Here is a 19,945-nt window from a genome sequence, read left to right as displayed (position 1 = left end):
GTTGCACTTTGCCGTTCCTGGAGGTTACATATAAAGCTAGACTTTTGAATCGAGCTTTAAAACTTGTTAATGACGCCTGCCATCCTGCAGGAGCCTTCTTTGAGATGCTTCCCTCAGGGAGAAGGTATCGCTCTGTCAAGTTTTCTACTGATCGCCATTTAAACAGTTTCTTTCCCCAAGCTGTAACCATTTTAAACAAAGCATTTTAAACAGGCGCTGCAAAGATTTTTATCTTCCTTTTTGTAGAACTACAGCCAATCAATCTACACTGAAATACAGAGGGCCTTCCCTCTGGAATCATTTAGACCCCGCTTTAAAGACTAAAACCACTCTAAACTCTTTCAAAAGAGAGCTGAAAATAATGTTAACATATAAATAAGTTTATCTTGTTCATTTGTTTATTAAAATGTTTGATGCATTTATTGCATTCTCTTGCTTGATCATGTAATTTTATGATCATTTAATGAAATTTTGGGGAGGTGGTTTTATAAGACCTTATGGTCTTCTCACTCTCTCCTGCACTGTATTTTGTTTTCTTCTTTTATGGATATGTAAAGTTGTATTTCGAATGTTATATGTGCAAATAAACTTTCAAACTTTCAAATGATTCACGATCCCGCTCCGAACTCCCAAACTGACTCAAATGATTCGCGATCCCCTAACTGACTCAAATGATTCGCGAAGCCGCTCCAAACTCCCGAACTGATTCAAATGATTCACGATCCCCAAACTGACTCAAATGATTCGCGAACCCACTCCGAACTCCCGAACTGATTCAAATGATTCGCGATCCCCAAACTGACTTAAATGATTCGCGAACCCGCTCCGAACTCCCGAACTGACTCAAATGATTCACGATCCCGCTCCGAACTCCCAAACTGACTCAAGTGATTCGCGATCCCGAACTGATTAAAATGATTCACGCTCCGAACTCCCCAACTGAGTCAAATGATTCATGCTCCGAACTCCCAAACTGACTCAAATGATTCGCGAACCCGGTTTAAACTCCAGAACTGAATCAAATGATTCGCGATCCCACTCCGAACTCCCAGACTGACTCAAATGATTCGCGAACCCACTTTGAACTCCAGAACTGACTCAAATGAATCACGCTCTGAACTCCTGAACTGAAAAAAAAAAAAAAAATCATTGGATGATGGCATTGAATGCCAAGACTGAGGGTTTGATTTCCATGAAATACATTAAACTTAAAAAACAAATGCTTTGTTTGCAATGCAAGTGGCTTTTGATAAAAGCATCTGCGAAAGACATGAATGTACTGCAAACAACATATAGTATATAATAATCTAAATATGCCATTAGAAGTTTTATGTGCATTATGAATTACGTAATCGCATTACTTTTTTCAAGTCACTGGTAAAGCAACACAATACTTTTACATTTACAACAAAATATCGGGGTTGCTTTTTTAAATAAGCATGAAACTTAATAACAACTACTTAGAAATCCCCAGCCACTGCTCTGAGCACCTATCAACCACATAGCAACTATTTAGAACACTCTAGCAACTACTCAGAACACCCCAGCAATTGCATAGCACTACTCAGAACTTCCCAGCAACCACATAGCAACTACTCAGAACACCCAGCAACCACATAGCAGCTACTCAGAACACCCCAGCAACCGCATAGCAACTACTTTAGAAACACCCAGCAACCACATAGCAGCTACTCAGAACACCCCAGCAACCACATAGCAACTACTCAGAACACCCAACAACCACATAGCAACTACTCAGAACACCCAGCAACCACATAGCAACTACTCAGAACACCCAGCAACCACATAGCAACTACTTTAGAAACACCCAGCAACCACATAGCAGCTACTCAGAACACCCCAGCAACCGCATAGCAACTACTCAGAACACCCCAGCAACCGCATAGCAACTACTCAGAATACCCCAGCAACCACATAGCAACTACTCAGAACACCCCAGCAACAGCATAGCAACTACTCAGAACACCCCAGCAACAGCATAGCAACTACTTTAGAACACCCAGCAACCCCATAGCAGCTACTCAGAACACCCCAGCAACCGCATAGCAACTACTCAGAACACCCCAGCAACCGCATAGCAACTACTCAGAACACCCCAGCAACCGCATAGCAACTACTCAGAATACCCCAGCAACCACATAGCAACTACTCAGAACACCCCAGCAACAGCATAGCAACTACTTTAGAAACACCCAGCAACCACATAGCAGCTACTCAGAACACCCCACCAACCGCATAGCAACTACTCAGAACACCCCAGCAACCGCATAGCAACTACTCAGAATACCCCAGCAACCACATAGCAACTACTCAGAACACCCCAGCAACTGCATAGCAACTACTTTAGAACACCCAGCAACCCCATAGCAACTACTCAGAACACCCCAGCAACTGCATAGCAACTACTTTAGAACACCCAGCAACCCCATAGCAACTACTCAGAACACCCCAGCAACAGCATAGCAACTACTTTCAACAACCTGGCAACGTTCATTAAATTGAACAAATTACGTTCCAGATCACTTCAATCTGAATTCAGTTCTGTTTGTTAAGTGTGAATCAGGAAGAATGACGGATATACAGACTGATCAGATAATGTGATCCAGAGAGACTCTGATGAGAAAAGTCTGCTTTGACTTTCGACTGCAAACTCTGAAAGCTTTCCATTTAACCTCATTGTTGATTCACACGTGTTGTTTGATGCTGATGTGAAGTTTAGACATAATATCTTTAGCTTATTTTGTGTTCTTATTCTCACATTATTTCAACACTCATGAAACGTCTCTGGAGAGGGAGGTTGGAGTCTGAAACTCAAAGTTTGAGCGTGTGAGAGAGACAGAAAGCAGAAGTGAGATATCTTCTTCGATCACACCGTTTCCTCTCACAGTTACACAGCGGAAGAAAAGCCACTTCCTCAATAAGACATAACAGGCTCCTCTCAAGCACCTCCGACTGCACGACGCAGGTAAACACACATCTGCGTCCGTCTGTGCTCCGCTGCCATCGGGATGGAGGCGTTCAGCTCGAAGGACATGGCCATGAAGGCCCAGAAGAAGATTCTCAGTCACATGGCCAGTAAGTCGGTGGCTCATATGTTCATCGATGACAACAGCGGCGAGGTTCTGGACGAGCTTTACCGCGTCTCCAAAGAGCACTCGGGGAACCGCACCGAGGCCCAGAAGGTGGTGAAGAACATGATCAAGATCGCCGTGAAGGTGGGGGTTCTGTTCAAGCATGACAAGTTCAGCGCGGAGGAGCTGAGTGTGGCGCAGGACTTCAGGAAAAAACTCCACAGTGGAGCCATGACGGCAATCAGCTTCCAGGAGGTACAAACACTCACATTCATCAGTCATATTTACATGCTAACGGTGTATTATAATTAATCATCGTCAGTGCTACTGCTGATAGTCTTATAGTTCAGTGTGTGCGTCATCCTGCAGCGTTTGTGGTGTCATTTCACACCAGCCAGGAAGAAACCACTTAGACACCATCAACAGTAACCTAGCGGCCACATAGCAACTACACAGAACACCCCAGGAACAGCATAGCAACTACTTAGAGAACCCTAGCAACCTCCCAAAAAACACCTTAGGGGAGTCAAACGTAATTCATGGAAGACCGGAGCCCTGCAGAGTTCAGATTCCACCCTGATTAAACACACCTGATCAAACTAAAGACCTTCAGGCTAATTTTAACACTACATGGTGTGTGTGTGTTGGAGCAGGGTTGGAACAAAAAGATAATTAAGATAACTGCAACTTTTTATGCCACAATTTTTTTACAAATGCGAGTTTACATCTCTCAATTCTGACTTTTTCCCTCAAGAGTTGCCTGATATACTCTTTACTCTCACTTTTTTTTTTATTGTGAGCAATATAAACTCACAATTGCAACTTACAAAGTCAGAATTGCGAGATATAAACTCAAGTTTATAAAACATAGTCTTTTTTTCTCCTCAGATCTGGACTTAACTCACAATTGAGAGTTTATATCTCACGACTCAGAATTGCGAGATACAAACTCGCAATTACGAGAAAAATGTCTGACTTTATTTTCACGATTCTGACTCTATTTCTTGCAGTTGCGAGTTTATATATCACAATTCTGACTTTGTAACTCCTAATTCTAAGTTTATTTCTTACAAAGAAGTCAGAATTGTGAGATAAAAAGTCACAATAATCAATTTTATTCAGTGGCGGAAACAGGCTTCCATAGTTTTACTGCTAATGCTCCATTCTCAATAGTAAAGAATAAGGACTCTTATTTTGAAATGTATTAAAACTATGCAATATGTGCAAAAATTTACTAATCAAAGGAGTCATATGATGCTTTTTTAAATATCATTGTTTGGTGTATTTGGTGTAACAGAATATGTTGACATGCTTTAATGTTCAAAAATCATATTCTTTTTCAAATACTGTACATTATTGTAGGTCCTCTATGCCACGCCTCTCTCAAACGCATCGTTTCCTTCTGAAAAGCACAGTCTGCTCTGATTGGTCAAATGACCCACTTCTTTCTTTAAGTGAACATTTAGGTGGCATTACACAAATCCTCCCACATAGTGACACAGACATGTGGGGGCGTGTTTGAACGAGGCGTTTTAGGGGGCGTGACAGAATCTTATCTTTGATGAAGAATATCTCTTTGGATTTGAGACTTTAATCGTTGCAACTTCACATATCTTATCTATGCACAATCAGCTTGTACCACTCCAAAAAGAAATTAAAACTTTTTTTTTAAGTGTTGCTCCTTTTTGAGTCACTTTGTTTTAAAGTGTCTGCTAAATGCGTGAATAATGAGCGTGCATGTCTCTGCTTCAGGTGGAGTTCACCTTTGATAAGAACGTGATGATGGAGCTGCTGTCCGAGTGTCGTGATCTACTGCTGAAGCTGGTGGAGAAACACCTGACGCCCAAATCTCTGGACCGCATCAGACACGTGTTCAACCATTACTCGGACCCGGAGCTCCTCACACACCTGTACGACCCTCATGGCACACTGTGGCCCAACCTCAGCAAGATCTGCATCGGTCTGAACCGCATGATCGAAGAGGGCAAGCTCTGAACACAGAGCTGGACTGAAAGACTGGACTGCAGAGCTTCTGTACCTGTGCTCAGAGACACTGATCATCTCCTGAACATCCCTCGAGGCTGTTTGGGCGATTCGCACTAGACATGTCAAGAACACGTGCAGCTCATATTTCATATCTCAAAACCGAATCAGGAAGATTTAAAGGGACAGTACACAGTTCTTTCTTTCTTCTTTTTTTAATACTGAAAGTTCTGAAGGTTCAGAAAACATTTACTTACAGGGAATGTTAGCAAAAGTTTTTTATATATATATATATTTTATATATAACTTTTAGCTGGGTTTCTTCTGTGGAACACAACATATAAGTAAATGGGGTCCAATAAAATGCATGTAATGTTCAACACTCGTACAGTTTTGAATCAAATGTATGATGACAGAATGATTGTTTTTGGATGAACAATCTCTTTTTCAAAAATTATGTTTTGCAAAAGACAAAAATCAGTTTTAATATGATTAGACTTTTGTTTTTATTATAATCTTCACCCATGTAAATTACCAAATAGAATTTATGCAACACTGGATTTTATGCATATTTCTACGGTATTCACCAGTAAAATAATACATTACTGTTTTCCTGTTTTTGTTCAAAAGCAGCAGTATTAGAGTTAAACACAGAATGGAGCATCTGAATGGATTAAAGTTTAATAATAAAGTATTGTTTTGTTTCAAATATTCTCTACAGAAGCCTTTTCTTCAGCTCTGTGATCTTTTGATATCATCTGGTCTATCTTTTTGGCACCTTACGTCATCTCAGTAATTTAACTTCCACTTCAACTGCAGATCTGAGAACTAAAACTGAAATGTTCTCACGCTCAGGATCATCCGAGATCAGGATGAGTTTGTTTCTTCATCAGGTTTGGAGAAATGTAGCATTGCATCAGTGTGTCATCGATGGATGCTCTGCAGTGAATGGGTGCCGTCAGAATGAGAGTCTAAACAGCTGATAAAAACATTTTTTTTTTTTTATTAAAAACGTCTTAATGCTGCATTAAGACGTTTTTAATAAAAAAAAAAAAATGTTTTTATCAGCTGTTTAGACTCTCATTCTGACGGCACCCATTCACTGCAGAGCATCCATTGAAGAGATACTGATGCAATGCTACATGTATTTCTGGTAAGTCTCGCGGATAATGTGGAAGGCTCGGGTGTTAGCGTAGGGGATGTCCGTCACAGGGTCACGATACAGCGCTGGTTTATGGGTAACAGGACACACCTACTGAATGATATGGGCGGGGCTAGAGTGAGCAGAAGAAGGGAAGGCAGAGTTAAATGCCTCATCGGGACTGAAGGTGATGTAAGCGCGAGAGCACAGAGACCCCGCCCCCTAAGCAGAGGATGAGGAGGTGGGCGGCTTGGGGTGTGTCCTGGTCCAGCCTATAACAGGAGATGAGAAAGTCTGTCATGCATCTTGTTAAAATCATTGACTAATCACGATTAATCGTATCCAAAATAAAAGTCTTTGTTTATATGTGTGTGTACTGTGTATATTTATTAGATCAGAGTTGATTTTAAAAAAAGGTAGTTATTAGCTAAATTCAAAAAGAAAAAAAATTTAATAAAATTAGTCCAGCTTTTCAGAAACAAGTTATTGTTTTATAGTAATAGCAATTTTAGCATAACAAACCAGTTCCATCTAACCTCACCTATTCTTATTATTATTATTAATTACAGTTCATTAAGGTTAAAAGTACCCTTCCACATCCACGTTCTCCTCCTTCATGTGAGCGTCTGGGACCAGGAGCATCAGCACTGAATGATAGCGGATGCTTGGCCCTTTAAAGCGTCTCTTCTAATGAACATGTTTCTTCTTATCAGCCTCTAAACGCTCATAGTTTTCTGAAAACACACACACTGTAATGTGAACACACTCATTATTAAATACTGTTGTTATTCCTGAAATCTGGAAATCAGCTTTTGTTGTTTCTTTATTAAAAGGTTGTGAGATCCTACTATATTACATAATTACAGACTAACGTCAAAGCTCTGTTTGGTCTAACATTTTAGAAAGTCTTATCAGTGAACAGCTGACTTATTTAAATGCAAACAAAGTGTTGTCTATTAATCAATATGGTTTCATAAACATAGTACTGTAACAGCTGTTTTGAAAGTTTTAAATGATATTTTGGGATCGATTGATAATGGTGATTTTTGTGCTTCCCTTTTTATTGATTTATCAAAGGCTTCTGAGTCCGTGAAATATTTTTTAGATAGTTGTTTTATCAAGTCTTGTTATTCCTTGGTTTAAAAATTATTTTAATGGATGAACTCAATCTGTACCGGCTGATGGTAAACTATCTGAATCACAGGAGATTTCCTAAGGTGTTCCCCAAGGATCTGTGCTGGGGCCCCTTTTATTTACCATTTATATGAATAGTCTTGATTATGGCATTCAGGATGCCAAGTTAAATTTTTATGCAGATGAATCTGTCATGTATTGCATTGATTCTTCTGGAGAGCAAGCCTTGTATTAGCTTCAGTTAGCTTTTGATTTCATTCAATTATGGCTTTACAATTTAAAACTGATAAACCCAATTACGTTACTTTCAAGTTCAAAGAAATTTGAAAATAATTTAATCTCTATTCGAACTTTACAAGGTTCTGTGATTGAATAAGTTAAACAGTATAAATATCTTTGCATCATCCTAGCTCTCTCATTCAGGACAAATCCAAATATTCCATTATATTTCCATATTTGGGATGCATCAGAATGCTAAACTATTATTTATTATGTAAATTATAGGCCTTGTACGCCAGGCGTGCTTAAACAGTGACACAGAGGCGGGCGCACTGATGTTTGGTTCACTGTATTTTATTTTGATAAAGTACCAACTGCGCAGTCAAGTTAGCAATGCTGGAACTGATGTGTGTCTTCAACTCTTTCCTAATACCAGCAGAATCAACTTTAAACACTCCCTCATTTATTGTCTTATTAATAATTCATCACTTAAAAGGGTCTGCTTTTATTTGTGTACACTCACAATGAAAACAAAACATTGTGCTTTTGTAAAATAAAGAAAACAAATAGGATGTCGCTTTCTGCCATTTGAGTTTCCTTTCTGTGAACAAATTAAGCCCGTCACAAATATTAACTGAAACTCAGCATGTATAGGCTACGTTTAGTTTTTTTCCCTTGGTTTATCTGTTAATAACTAAATCAAATATATTTCAAGAATTTATTCCTCATATTGTATGTATATATGTACTGCAGATTTTGTAAAAAAAATTACTATATGTACTGCAGATTTTATAAAATAAAATAAAAACTAATTGTATTGCAGCCCATTTTGGCCAGGACATTCCTGTGTGTTTTCTGGTTAAATGTGTGTTAAATATGAGTGTGTGTGTTACCCAGTCATCTCAGGGTTGCTCTCGGCGGTGAGTTTGGCCTCGGCGAGCACTTTTTAAAAACTTTTTAAATGTTTCACACTCATTCTCCTCATGTCTTCTGTTTTTTTATCCAGTGAAAGCTCTTTCTAGATATATTTTTTGCTTTGGTTTTAACTGACTATAAAAACATGATTTGTTTTAAAGTGTCAATACATTTTTGAATTGATTTAGTTTACTGCCAAATCAGCTTCACAGGCATTTCATGGCAAAAAAATATAATTCATTGGAAAAACAATATAGTAGTACACAACACAAAATACAAAAATAAATAAAACAATTATATAACAAACTTTAGTACATTAAATTCTATGAAATTGATATTTAAAAGAAATTAACTTTTTCTGGGTCCATCTTATAAAACGAGTCCTTAAGAGTTTGTCCTGATAATAACCTTTGTCTCATGACATTAAATAATGGACTGAAAAATATTCGTTTTTTTGTTTTAGCTATTTTAGTTTATCAAGTTAAAACTTAATGAAAACGAGACCACAATAAGTTTAACTTGATCTACTAAAATAACTAAAACTGAAATAAAATAAATGCTAATTATATACACATTAAAAAGATTATAAAAAGGGCAAGAACACACAACAACATTTATAAAAATTAACTAAAATTAAAATGAAAACAGAAACTATGAAACAAAAATCTGAGTGTCTGAGTGAGTGAGTGAGTGAGTGTGTGTGTGTGTGTGTGTGTGTGTGTGTGTGTGTGTGTGTGTGTGTGTGTTAATACTCACGTCGTTGAATCCTCCATAGTGGTCTTGTAAAACTCGTCTTCTTCTTCTTCGTCGATAAACTCATCACCATCTTCTATAATATTACTCTATTCCTCTGTTTTTCTGTCTCTGTGATGACACGAGTATAAATGTGCTGCGCTATTACATTCAGAGAAACTAGTTAAAATCATCCACGAAATAATGTTGAAAACCACAACACGGCGAACGCGGAGAAAAGTCACTTCCGGTGCGCACGAGCATCCGAAAATCAAAAGTGTAAAAACTCAAAACTTTATATCTGTTAAACGAAATGTTGAAAATATAAATAAAGTTAAACGTTTTTTTAAATACATTTATTTAATGCTAACTACAAAATTAATATGCTTAATAAATCGCCTGCAGTATAAACTGCTAAATTGGAAAAACTAATTTTGTGCTTAACTGCGCAGAAGTAGTGCTGAAGTATGATTAAAGATACTTGATTGTGCTAAAGTGGAACTATTGCAAGATAAACTTTATATTTAGCATTTAAAGACAAAAAAATGTCAAAAGTGACATTAAAACACATTTTATACTTAATATTAAGAAATGTGCATTGTTGTGCACGACTATTACGCAAAATAAAGTGTAAATATATTTATTTTTATATCAGTAAGTATCCCGTTATGTCATTAAATGTTAATATATTTGAACTATACTTGAACTTAATATATTTTTACACATTTTTTACTAGGGGTAATTATGGATAAAACCAAAATATCCCATCTAATCAATGCATAATAACCCCCCTTATTTATTTAATTATTGTTCTTGTTTTTCTTTTTTTCTTTCTTTCTTTTTTTTTCATTCGTAGCCGTTCCTGTATAACTGTCCTTCAGAAAATGTCAACACATATATTATCTTTTATTTATTTCAGGACAGGTTGGTCTGATATCTGATATCACACGTCCTCCTATCCTGAATTTTTGAGTGGAGTTTATGAAGAGAAAATAAGAATGTGTTTCATATTTGAGCTCCATAAGATGGCAGCAAAAATCTTCACAACTTCATCAGTCTCACATGAGTTCAGAGGAAAGAAGCACCTCATGAAATATCTGTGGACAAAAACAAGCAGGCTACAGTTGTTTATTCAATAATATTTCAGTTTAACTTATCCATCTATGTTTGTTTGTTTTTTCAGCCAGGATTTATAAATTGCATAAAAATGTCCGGGTTTTGTCTTTTATTTACTTAATGTTTTCATAATCGCTGAAGTTACTGGCTGAAGGCTAGTTTGACCAATAGCGTGCGGGCGTTGTTCAAAATTGACCAATCATGGCGCGAGTAGGCGGGCTCTAAAGAGAACGTCCAAAGCCATGCAAATACATGTGTATATAATAAAAGAGGACTGAGGAGAGACAAGCAGCAGAAAACAAAGACAAAATCTGGACATTTTAGGCCATTTAGAAACATGTCCGGAGAAAAAGAGGGTCATAAGGTCACCATAATGTATTAGAAATCTGTGACTCAGTGTTTCTGTGTTGAAGTGTTCATTCATTCGTGTTGCTAGGATGCTTGTATTGTGTTTTTGTGTCGTTTGTGTAGTTCATAATCTAAAGAAACTGACACATGCGCTGACAGACATGTGTGCCAGCTGCATTCTGATCATAGCACAAATTCTGAGCAATTAAAGGGATAGTTCACCCAAAAATGAAAATTCTATCATCGTTTACTCACCCTCAAGTTGTTCCAAACCTGTATGAGTTTCTTTGTTCTGCTGAACACAAAGGAATATATTTGGAAGAATGTTTGTAACCAAACAGATCTCGGTCCCCATTGTCTACCATAGTATATATTTTTTCCTACTATGGAAGTCAATGGGGACCGAGATCTGTTTGATTCTGTCATTCTTCCAAATATCTTGCTTTGTGTTCAACAGAACAAAGAAACTCATTCAGGTTTGGAACAACTTGAGGGTGAGTAAACGATGATAGAATTTTCATTTTTGGGTGAACTATCCCTTTAAATCTTATGTCTGACCCCATACGGTGAAAATAAATAGGCTAAATAAAATAATAAATAAACACAACTAAAAATAAACTTTTTAATTATTAAATATATCATAAAAAATATTAAGTATATTAATTATTTATTAAATATAAAGTTAAGATTATTAAATCATTGTAAATCTAGTTTTGATCTCAATAGGCTATAACTTTTCACATTGCATTCAGTTCAATATGACATGTTTTTGAATATAAACTGTGAAATTAAATATATCTTAAATTCCAACATATGTTTCATTGAGCTGCAATGGTTAGAACATACATTTAGCATTTATATTTAAAATATAGTTTGGCCAGAAATAGTTTTATTTTATTTTATTCAAATCACAAGATCCCCTTTACTCCAGGATACATTGATATTTGATGTTTTAACTCAAAAGCAGCTGTAAAAGAGTTTCTTATGACGTGACAGGATCTTTGCTCCAGCTCTAAACTCTCGTCATGTTCTTACACTGAGATAAAGATGACTGTTTTAATCACACACACCCTCAACTGTCTCGGTCACACAAAGAAACAAACACAGCTCAACCACGTAACAAAAGAACATGCCGGCACACATTTTCTCTGGGTCACTCTGCATGAGCATGTTTTATATTTTACTGCACAATGCAAATTCATTAACAGCATCTCTAATGCAAATCATTAACAAATGAATGAGACGCTGCGCAGAATCAGCTCTGAACCGCCTGATGAACGTCTGAGGAAACTGGAGAAATCAGTAAAAAAGCTGCCTTTAATTAAAGTTCATGTGTCTCTTTAAAATATGAAAAATATTTTATTTCACCTGTTGCCTAGGAAACATTTCTCATTTTATCTTTGTTTAAAAATATGAACTAAAACAGAAAAAAAATGAAAATGAACAAACATGACTAAAACTTTAAATAAAATTTTAAAAAATATTTTTTTTTATTCATGATAATAAAACTGTGTTTAAAATGGATTAGTGTTGTATTAGGGTTATTACAGTAATTACAGTAAAACTTTAAATAAACATTTTGATGGATGAAATAAAATAAACAGTAACTGAAATAAAATAAAATATAAAAAAAATCACTAAAATAGCTTAAACTAAAATCTAGGCCTAAATAAGAAATAATTTTTAAAAAAATCAATAAAATGACAAAAATAAACAACAAAACTGTTACTAAAATTAAAATGCAAACAAAATATAACCATAAAAATTATAATGATGTGTGCCATAATTAAAACACTTATTATACTTATTATATAATTAATAATTAATATACCTATTATTAATAGCATCTATAAATAAAAATATAAATCATTCAAAATATGAATTAAACCTATAATAGTACCTCAGTGACACTAAAATAGCATCACTTCACAATACAATCAATGTTGTTGCTATAGAAACAAACACTTTAAATGTGTACAGGATCTGTTATGTAACATCTGGGTCACTGCGTTTCACGTCTGTTGGTAAAACCCAACCGTAACCATGACAACAGCGTGTGATTATGGGATGTGACTCCGCCCTCCGCTCAGTGCGTTCAGCATCACGATGAAAGCAGAAGTAAATTAAGAAACTCTTGATGATGGTGGGATTATCATGAAATCAGTTGATCATCAGATCACATTATCAGATCCTGAGAGACGTCTCAATGCTTCAGGATGAGATCTGCTGCTGCTGAACGTCGAGAACAGTGGATATGAGCAGGAAAATCCCCAGCAATACCAAACCTGAGAAATTAGGTTATGGTCACGGTTAAATATGAAAATATTTGGTGTGTCTATTTAGGTACTTTTCTCTCTGATATGATCCTAAAAAACCCATACATTTATGTCACTCAGGAGATTTTAAAAATATTTAAATATCATGTGTCTTTATTCATGTCAAACACCTTATATGCACTTTTATCAACAAGTAAAATTCAAATGCCATAGAAAGAAACATTCAGAATCAGAAAGAGCTTTATTGCCAAGAGTGCAAGGAATTTGTTTTAGTGATATAAGCTTCCAGTACACAGAGACAAAAACACAGTCAAAAAATAAAATTTTGCAAAAAATAAATAAATAAATTCTATAAACATTTGTGCTATAGATGATAATGGAATAGAATAGAGTGAGATACAGGAGGTGGTAACAAATAAATATAAAGATATTGCACATTTTTATTGCATAAATGGGGAACATTTAACTGTTCATGAGGTAGATTGTCTGGGGGAAGAAACTGTTCTTGTGCCTTGCTGTTCTGGTATTTGCGGCTCTGAAGCGCTGGTCAGATGGCAAAAGTTTAAAGATGGGGTGACTTGGATGTGAGGGATTCAGAGTGATTTTCTGAGCCCTTTTCCTCACTCTGGATGTATACATGAGTGAGGAAGGGGAGCACCAATAATCCTTTCAGCAGTCTGAACCGTTCTCTGTAGTCTTCTCCTAAAGTCCACAGTCATCTCCACTGTTTTGAGCGTGTTCGGCTCCAGGTTGTTAAGACTGCACCAGACAGCCAGCTGCTCAACCTCTTGTCTGTAAGCAGACTCGTCACCGTCCTGGATGAGGCCGATGACTGTAGTGTCGTCTGCAAACTTCAGGAGCTTGACAGAGGGGTCTTTAGAGGTGCAGTGAAGGGAGAAGAGTAGTGGGGAGAGAACATAGCCCTGAGGGGCACCAGTGTTGGTGGAGCAGCTGTTTGACATGAATTTCCCCAGTCTCACTAACTGTTGCCTATCTGTCAGAAAGCTGGTGATCCACTCACAGACTCCAGAGATCTGTTGAAGATCTGTGAAAAGATGGGGGCCAGCTGGTTAGCAAGTCGTTGATTAGCCTCAGTGCAAGGGGATGGTGTCTTGTAGTTTATGATGGCTCTCAGTCCTCTCCAAACTGAAGTAGAGTCGTTGGAAGTAAACTGGTCTTCCAACTTTCTAGCATAGGTCTTTTTAGCCGCTCTAATCTCTTTGTTCAGTGTGTTCCTGGCCTGATTGTACAAGACCCTGTCCCCATTTCTGTAGGCATCCTCTTTGGCCTGACGAAGGTGTCTGAGTTTTACTGTAAACCATGGCTTATCATTGTTGAATGTTAAATAAGTCCTGGTAGGAATGCATATATCCTCACAGAAACTAATATAGGATGTTACAGTCTCTGTGAGTTCGTCCAGATCGGTGGTAGCAGCTTCAAAAACGCTCCAGTCTGTGATGTCAAAACAAGATTGTAAATCCTGCTCTGTTTCGCTGGTCCATCTCTTCACAGTCCTTACTACAGGTTTAGCAGGTTTATGTTTCTGCTTGTAGGATGGTATAAGATGAACCAAACAGTGATCAGAGAGCCTCAAAGCTGCTCGTGATATGCATCTTTTATTGTGGTGTAACAGCAATCCAATATATTACTATTACTGATCTTGACTCTCTTCCCCCGTCTGCGCATCCTGAAGCGTTTGATCAGCGTAGCTGCTCAGCCGACTACAGCATTCAGTGAAACGTCAGAATAATTGAAATCTAGTCGAAGACTTTGTGGTGTGTCCTGTCGAATGTTCAACAGTTCAAAACAAACAAAAACAGTACAAACTCTGGAGACCCTAGCACTGGAGCAGCCGTGGGCAGCGCCATCGCAAGCCTAATTTATAAGTTATATAAATTAGAAAGTAATTGAAAGTAATTTTCTACGTTAAAAGGACTTTTTTAATGCAAATACAAAGCAGAAAAATTGACAGTAGTGGATTCTTACTTAAAAATTTACATTTACAATATTACAAAGTATAATGAATAAATTAATAGTTGTGATAAAGTATTTGAATTGGCATGTTAAATTCCCATGCATTTGTATTACACAGTTTTACCATGAACAAATTAATAAAGTTGGGTCATGAACTGCCTTTTTTTTTGTACTGTTTTCTGGTGTCCCATTATAAAATAATCAAGACTTTTTTACATCAAAAACATTATAATTGAGAAGTAATAAGCTATTTTCCTCCCTGTTTTCACCCCCGTCATCAGAACGCTCTGTTTGGAGGATTCAGGAAGTAAACGCCCACTGCTGTGATTGGCTAATAGTTGAGTATGATTGACAGCCTACATTCCTCACAGATGGACGCTGCTGTGATTTAGGGCAAAAGCGAATAACTCAATACATATCTGTTAGAAGTGAAAAAGCAATAGTGAGTACATAATGAACACTCACTCACACTTGTGTCGTGTAATTACTGTCAGATCTAATATAGTCACAAACCATATAGTCTTAGATATCAGGTTTCAATCTTTTTGAAAATACCTCATTGCATTGTGCCTTGTTTGTAAATGAATCAGCGGTAATATGAAGTTCTTACACGTTCTACAGCGCTATTGCATAATAGAGTAAAACATTCCTCATGCTGTCATTTTGGCAGATTGCCTTCAATATTAGCTGTTTTTAGACTAGCAAGGAAGTGTTCTGAAACTTTAGGATGTTTTTTATTGTACAATGAGCTCTTACAGTATGTGTCAAAAGATCAAAGGAATTTATGTTTCTCAGTTCATGACCCTTTTAATGTCATGCATATCTGCCAGTCAAATATCAGTGAAACAAGTGCTGTACTAAAACTAATAAACTAAATGTCAAGTCAATAAAATCAAGTGAATTCAGTTTTCAAGGAACAGATTTCAGTGATTTGACTGCATGCATTTTGAAAAGATGAAATGTTGGATATTTCACATGCAATTAGTGTTATTTTCTTTCAGATGTTATTATAGTTTTACTTAATACTTTTGTTTTTACTTTTATACTTACAGTAGTTTTTTGTGTTTTGTCATTTTATTTGTTATTTTTTATATTTCTGTGTTTTTAATCAATTCTGAATTCAGTTTTGTTATTTTATTGTTAATTTTAACTAAAATGACAACTAGAAACAAAAACAGTTTTTTGTGTTTTATTGTAACAATAATAATCATATATATTTCAAATACAGAAATGTTTAATTTAGACCTATATATATATATATCTCGTTGTTTGGTTGTCTGTGTGACGCTGGGAATGTGGGTCATCAGGTCACTCAGCCTGATTTCACTTCCTGTGTGTGATTCAGTCTTTTCTGTACAGGACAAAAGAAGATAATGTGAAGAATGACGAGGCTCTGGACACGACACCCACTGACGTCAGTGAAACATCTGATGCATTACCACAATATCTGCTTTTGTTTCGACAGAAGAAGTCAAACAAGTTTGAGCGACATACGGGTGAGGAAATGATGACAGGATGTGCATATTTTTAGTTTTGGATGAACCATCCATAAAAACCACATACACATATATATATATATATATTATCCGTTTGTTTTTTGCAGGAACAGTCTTATGTAATGTAGAGAACAGTTGATAGATTCAGGAATTGTAGTATAAAAGTTTAAAATGTTACAATTTCTAATAAAATATACTAAAGAGTTTAAGTTTAATAAAAGGTTCATGTTTAAATTAAGTATAATAAAAAGTTGGATTTAATATTAAATATTATAAAAAGTTAGGTTTTGTCAAAAGTGTTTTATGTTTAAAAAGTTTGTTTAATATAAAATGTTAAAAAACAGTAAGTTTAATATATAAAATAATAAAACGTTTAGGTTTCCTGTAAAGGTTTTTACATTTAAAAATGTGAATATACAATGTAATAAAAAGTCAAGTTAAACAAAATAAAATAAATTTTTAACTTTTAACTTTGTTTAATAAAAAAGTTTTTCATTTTAAAAAGCTAAAGTTTTATGTAAAATATTAAAAACATTAGGTGTAATATAAAATGTTAATATAAAACATTTAGGTTTTATATAAAAGTTTTAAGTTTAAAAGGATTATTTATAAAACATTATTAAATATGGTTTACTAACAAATATAGTCAAACGTTTAGTTTAATATAAAGTTTTAAAGTTATATTAAAACAACTCTACTAACATTGAGTAAAGCAGAAGTACACACACTCACACACACACACAGACTGACCGACTGTTGTCAGCTGACTTCTGGGAAATTTAGTTTTGTTGCCATTTAAAGTTCCTGTTGCTAGGGGAAGGCAGAACAGTCACAGCCAATCAGAGAGCAGCTGGAAGTGCAGGCATGTCTGTCTGTCTGTCTGTCTGAAAGATCACTGGAAACTTTACATCACCTCATCCATTAACCATGATTACCTGTGTGTGTGTGCGTGTGTGTGTGTGTGTGTGCGTGTGTGTGTGTGTGTGCGTGTGAGAGAGAGAGAGAGAGAGAGAGCAGCTGCAGGCTGAAACTAGCTGAAATTCCAAACACTCCTCCAGGATTTCTACAATGAAGTCACTTTGTGGTTATCAGTTGTGGTTGAACTGCAGACAGAAATATACTCTCATCTGTCCAACTGAGTTCACTGTTCTATTCTATTCTATTAAAGTCCAAAGACACATAATTTCAACATTTGTCCACATATGTCCGATTCATCACATGTTCTCTTTTACCAGGATGTGAATCAAATGATATGTACTCACAGTCTGACCTTTGACCTGTAGTACGTTTATCACTGTTGCTTATCAGTGCTGTAAACACGCACGAAACGCAATCAGATCCCACAGTGACAATGCAAACGCTTTTCTCTCATTCACAACGGTTCAATTCTCTATTCAGACGTCAAAAATAAATGTTTGTCTTTTTTAATAAATATACTAAAAATAATTACAAATCATTCAAAAATAATGCACAACCATTTGAATCTAAATGTGGCTACATTTTACATTTTGTCGCATTTCACATTATTCACTAATTGTTCTCAAAGCAAATATACATGTTTACGTTTTTAATGTAAATACATTAAATGGTATGTTTTAAGGCACAGCACTAACAGCAAAAACCATAATTTTTTATGCACTATTTTGCTTTTAGACTATTTGAAAGAAAAACATAAAAAAAACTTCCAAAATACACATTTAAGTGTTTATTTTATTGCACTTTATAGGTTTAAATACAATAATTTTAAAGGCCTTTTTCGCAAAAATAGGTTTTATTTCCTCTTCAGCAGCACTTACGTACACCAAAACTTAGAGTTTTATTCCTCTTTATATTCTGAAGGTTTATACTGTGGGGTTGTTTGTATTTCATTCACACTGATTTATACAACATTTTATTTCTAAAAACATGGTGAAAATGTGTTCTTTTGTAAGTATTTTCTGATTTATGGAGCGACAAAAAGAGAAATCGTAAATCCTTTCTAGAAAAATCTTTAACAACAGAACCAAACAAGAACTATTTATACAAGAAACCTATTTATATTTTAGTCTATCCCAGCTGATATGAATTATCATTGACAAATAAAACCAAATAAACGGCATGCTGAACATGACTGCTGTCTGAGCAGAGAGCAAACAGGTTATGTAAGCGCTGGGGGAAGGGCAGCGGAGGAACTACTTCCTGTTTTCATCTTGAGGTTCTGCAGCTGACGACAAGAGAGAGAAAGAAAGAGACAGACGGAGACAGATATTTTCTATGATGTTTGTGGTCTGAGAAACATCGAATGGTGCTGCTGTCCGTACTCGAGGAAATTCTGAGTCTGTAGTCATTTACACACACACACACACACACACACACACAAAATATTTAATTAACTCGAGCATGCATTAAATTTATTACAAGTGAAAGTGAAGGTATCTATAAAATTCCAAAATGCTAATTTTCAAAAATTTATTGAGCAGTAAATCATCATATTAGAATGATTTCTGAAGATCATGTGACACTGAAGACTGGAGGAATAAATAAAAACTAAAATGTTTTAAACAAACAAAAAAAAAAACTTTTGACTTCCACTGTGTATATAACTAATGCATGGTTCTTAATAATTCAGTTCAGTTCAAGTATATTTGTATAGCACTTTTCCCAATATAAATAGACGCAAAGCAACATTAGAGAAAATTGTTACAATATATTTAGTAGTAGCTTATCAGTGGTGACTACGTCAAACTGACGTACATATAGCAAAAAAAGCTCTACCTCCTTTAGTGGACTTTGCTATTCTAGGAACTACCAAAAGTCCAGTGTTTTGTGACCTTAGGGAGCGTGATGGGTTGTAGCGTGGTAGAAGGCTAGTTAGGTACGCAGGAGCTAAACCATTTAGGGCCTTATAGGTAAGTAATGATAATTTGTAACTGATACGGAACTTAATAGGTAGCCAGTGCAGAGACTGTAAAATTGGGGTAATATGATCATATTTTCTTGACCTGGTAAGGACTCTAGCTGCTGTATTTTGGACGACCTGTAGCTTGTTTATTGAAGAAGCAGGACAACCACCTAGAAGTGCATTACAATAGTCCAGTCTAGAGGGCATGAATGCATGAACTAGCTTTTCTGCATCAGAAACAGATAACATGTTTCGTAGCTTGGCAATGTTTCTAAGATGGAAGAATGCAGTTTTTGTAACATTGGAAATATGATTTTCAAAAGACAAGTTGCTGTCTGATATAACACCCAGATTTCTGACTGTAGAAGAAGTAACAGTACATCCATGAAAATAGAAGAGGACCTAGGACGGATCCTTGTGGCACTCCATATTTTACTGGTCATAAATGAGATAAATAAACAAAATGGTAGCGATCGGACAGGTAGGATCTAAACCATCTTACAGCCTGCCCTTGAATACCTGTATAGTTTTGTAATCGATCTATGAGTATGTCATGATCTATGGTGTCGAACACAGCACTAAGATTCTCTAGCGGTTCTTCGGCTACAGGTAACAGCTTTTTCAGTAATTTAGTGGGT

The 19,945-nt window shown here is 36.0% G+C and overlaps 1 protein-coding gene across 1 annotated transcript; it reads left to right on the top strand.

Moving 5' to 3' along the window:
- Positions 1 to 2,624: 2,624 nt before the first annotated feature.
- LOC132144940 (tumor necrosis factor, alpha-induced protein 8-like protein 2 A) lies at positions 2,625 to 5,784 on the top strand. The gene is made up of 2 exons (XM_059555534.1): positions 2,625 to 3,347; positions 4,845 to 5,784. The coding sequence occupies exons 1-2, from the start codon at positions 3,030 to 3,032 to the stop codon at positions 5,085 to 5,087; spliced, it is 561 nt and encodes a 186-aa protein (XP_059411517.1). The 5' UTR covers positions 2,625 to 3,029; the 3' UTR covers positions 5,088 to 5,784.
- The last annotated feature ends 14,161 nt before the right edge of the window (positions 5,785 to 19,945 follow it).

Source organism: Carassius carassius, chromosome 8 (assembly GCF_963082965.1).
Source record: "Carassius carassius chromosome 8, fCarCar2.1, whole genome shotgun sequence".
NCBI lineage: Eukaryota > Metazoa > Chordata > Actinopteri > Cypriniformes > Cyprinidae > Carassius > Carassius carassius.
The sequence above is the reverse complement of the archived record's forward strand: the minus strand, read 5'-3'. Positions and strand labels throughout refer to the sequence as shown.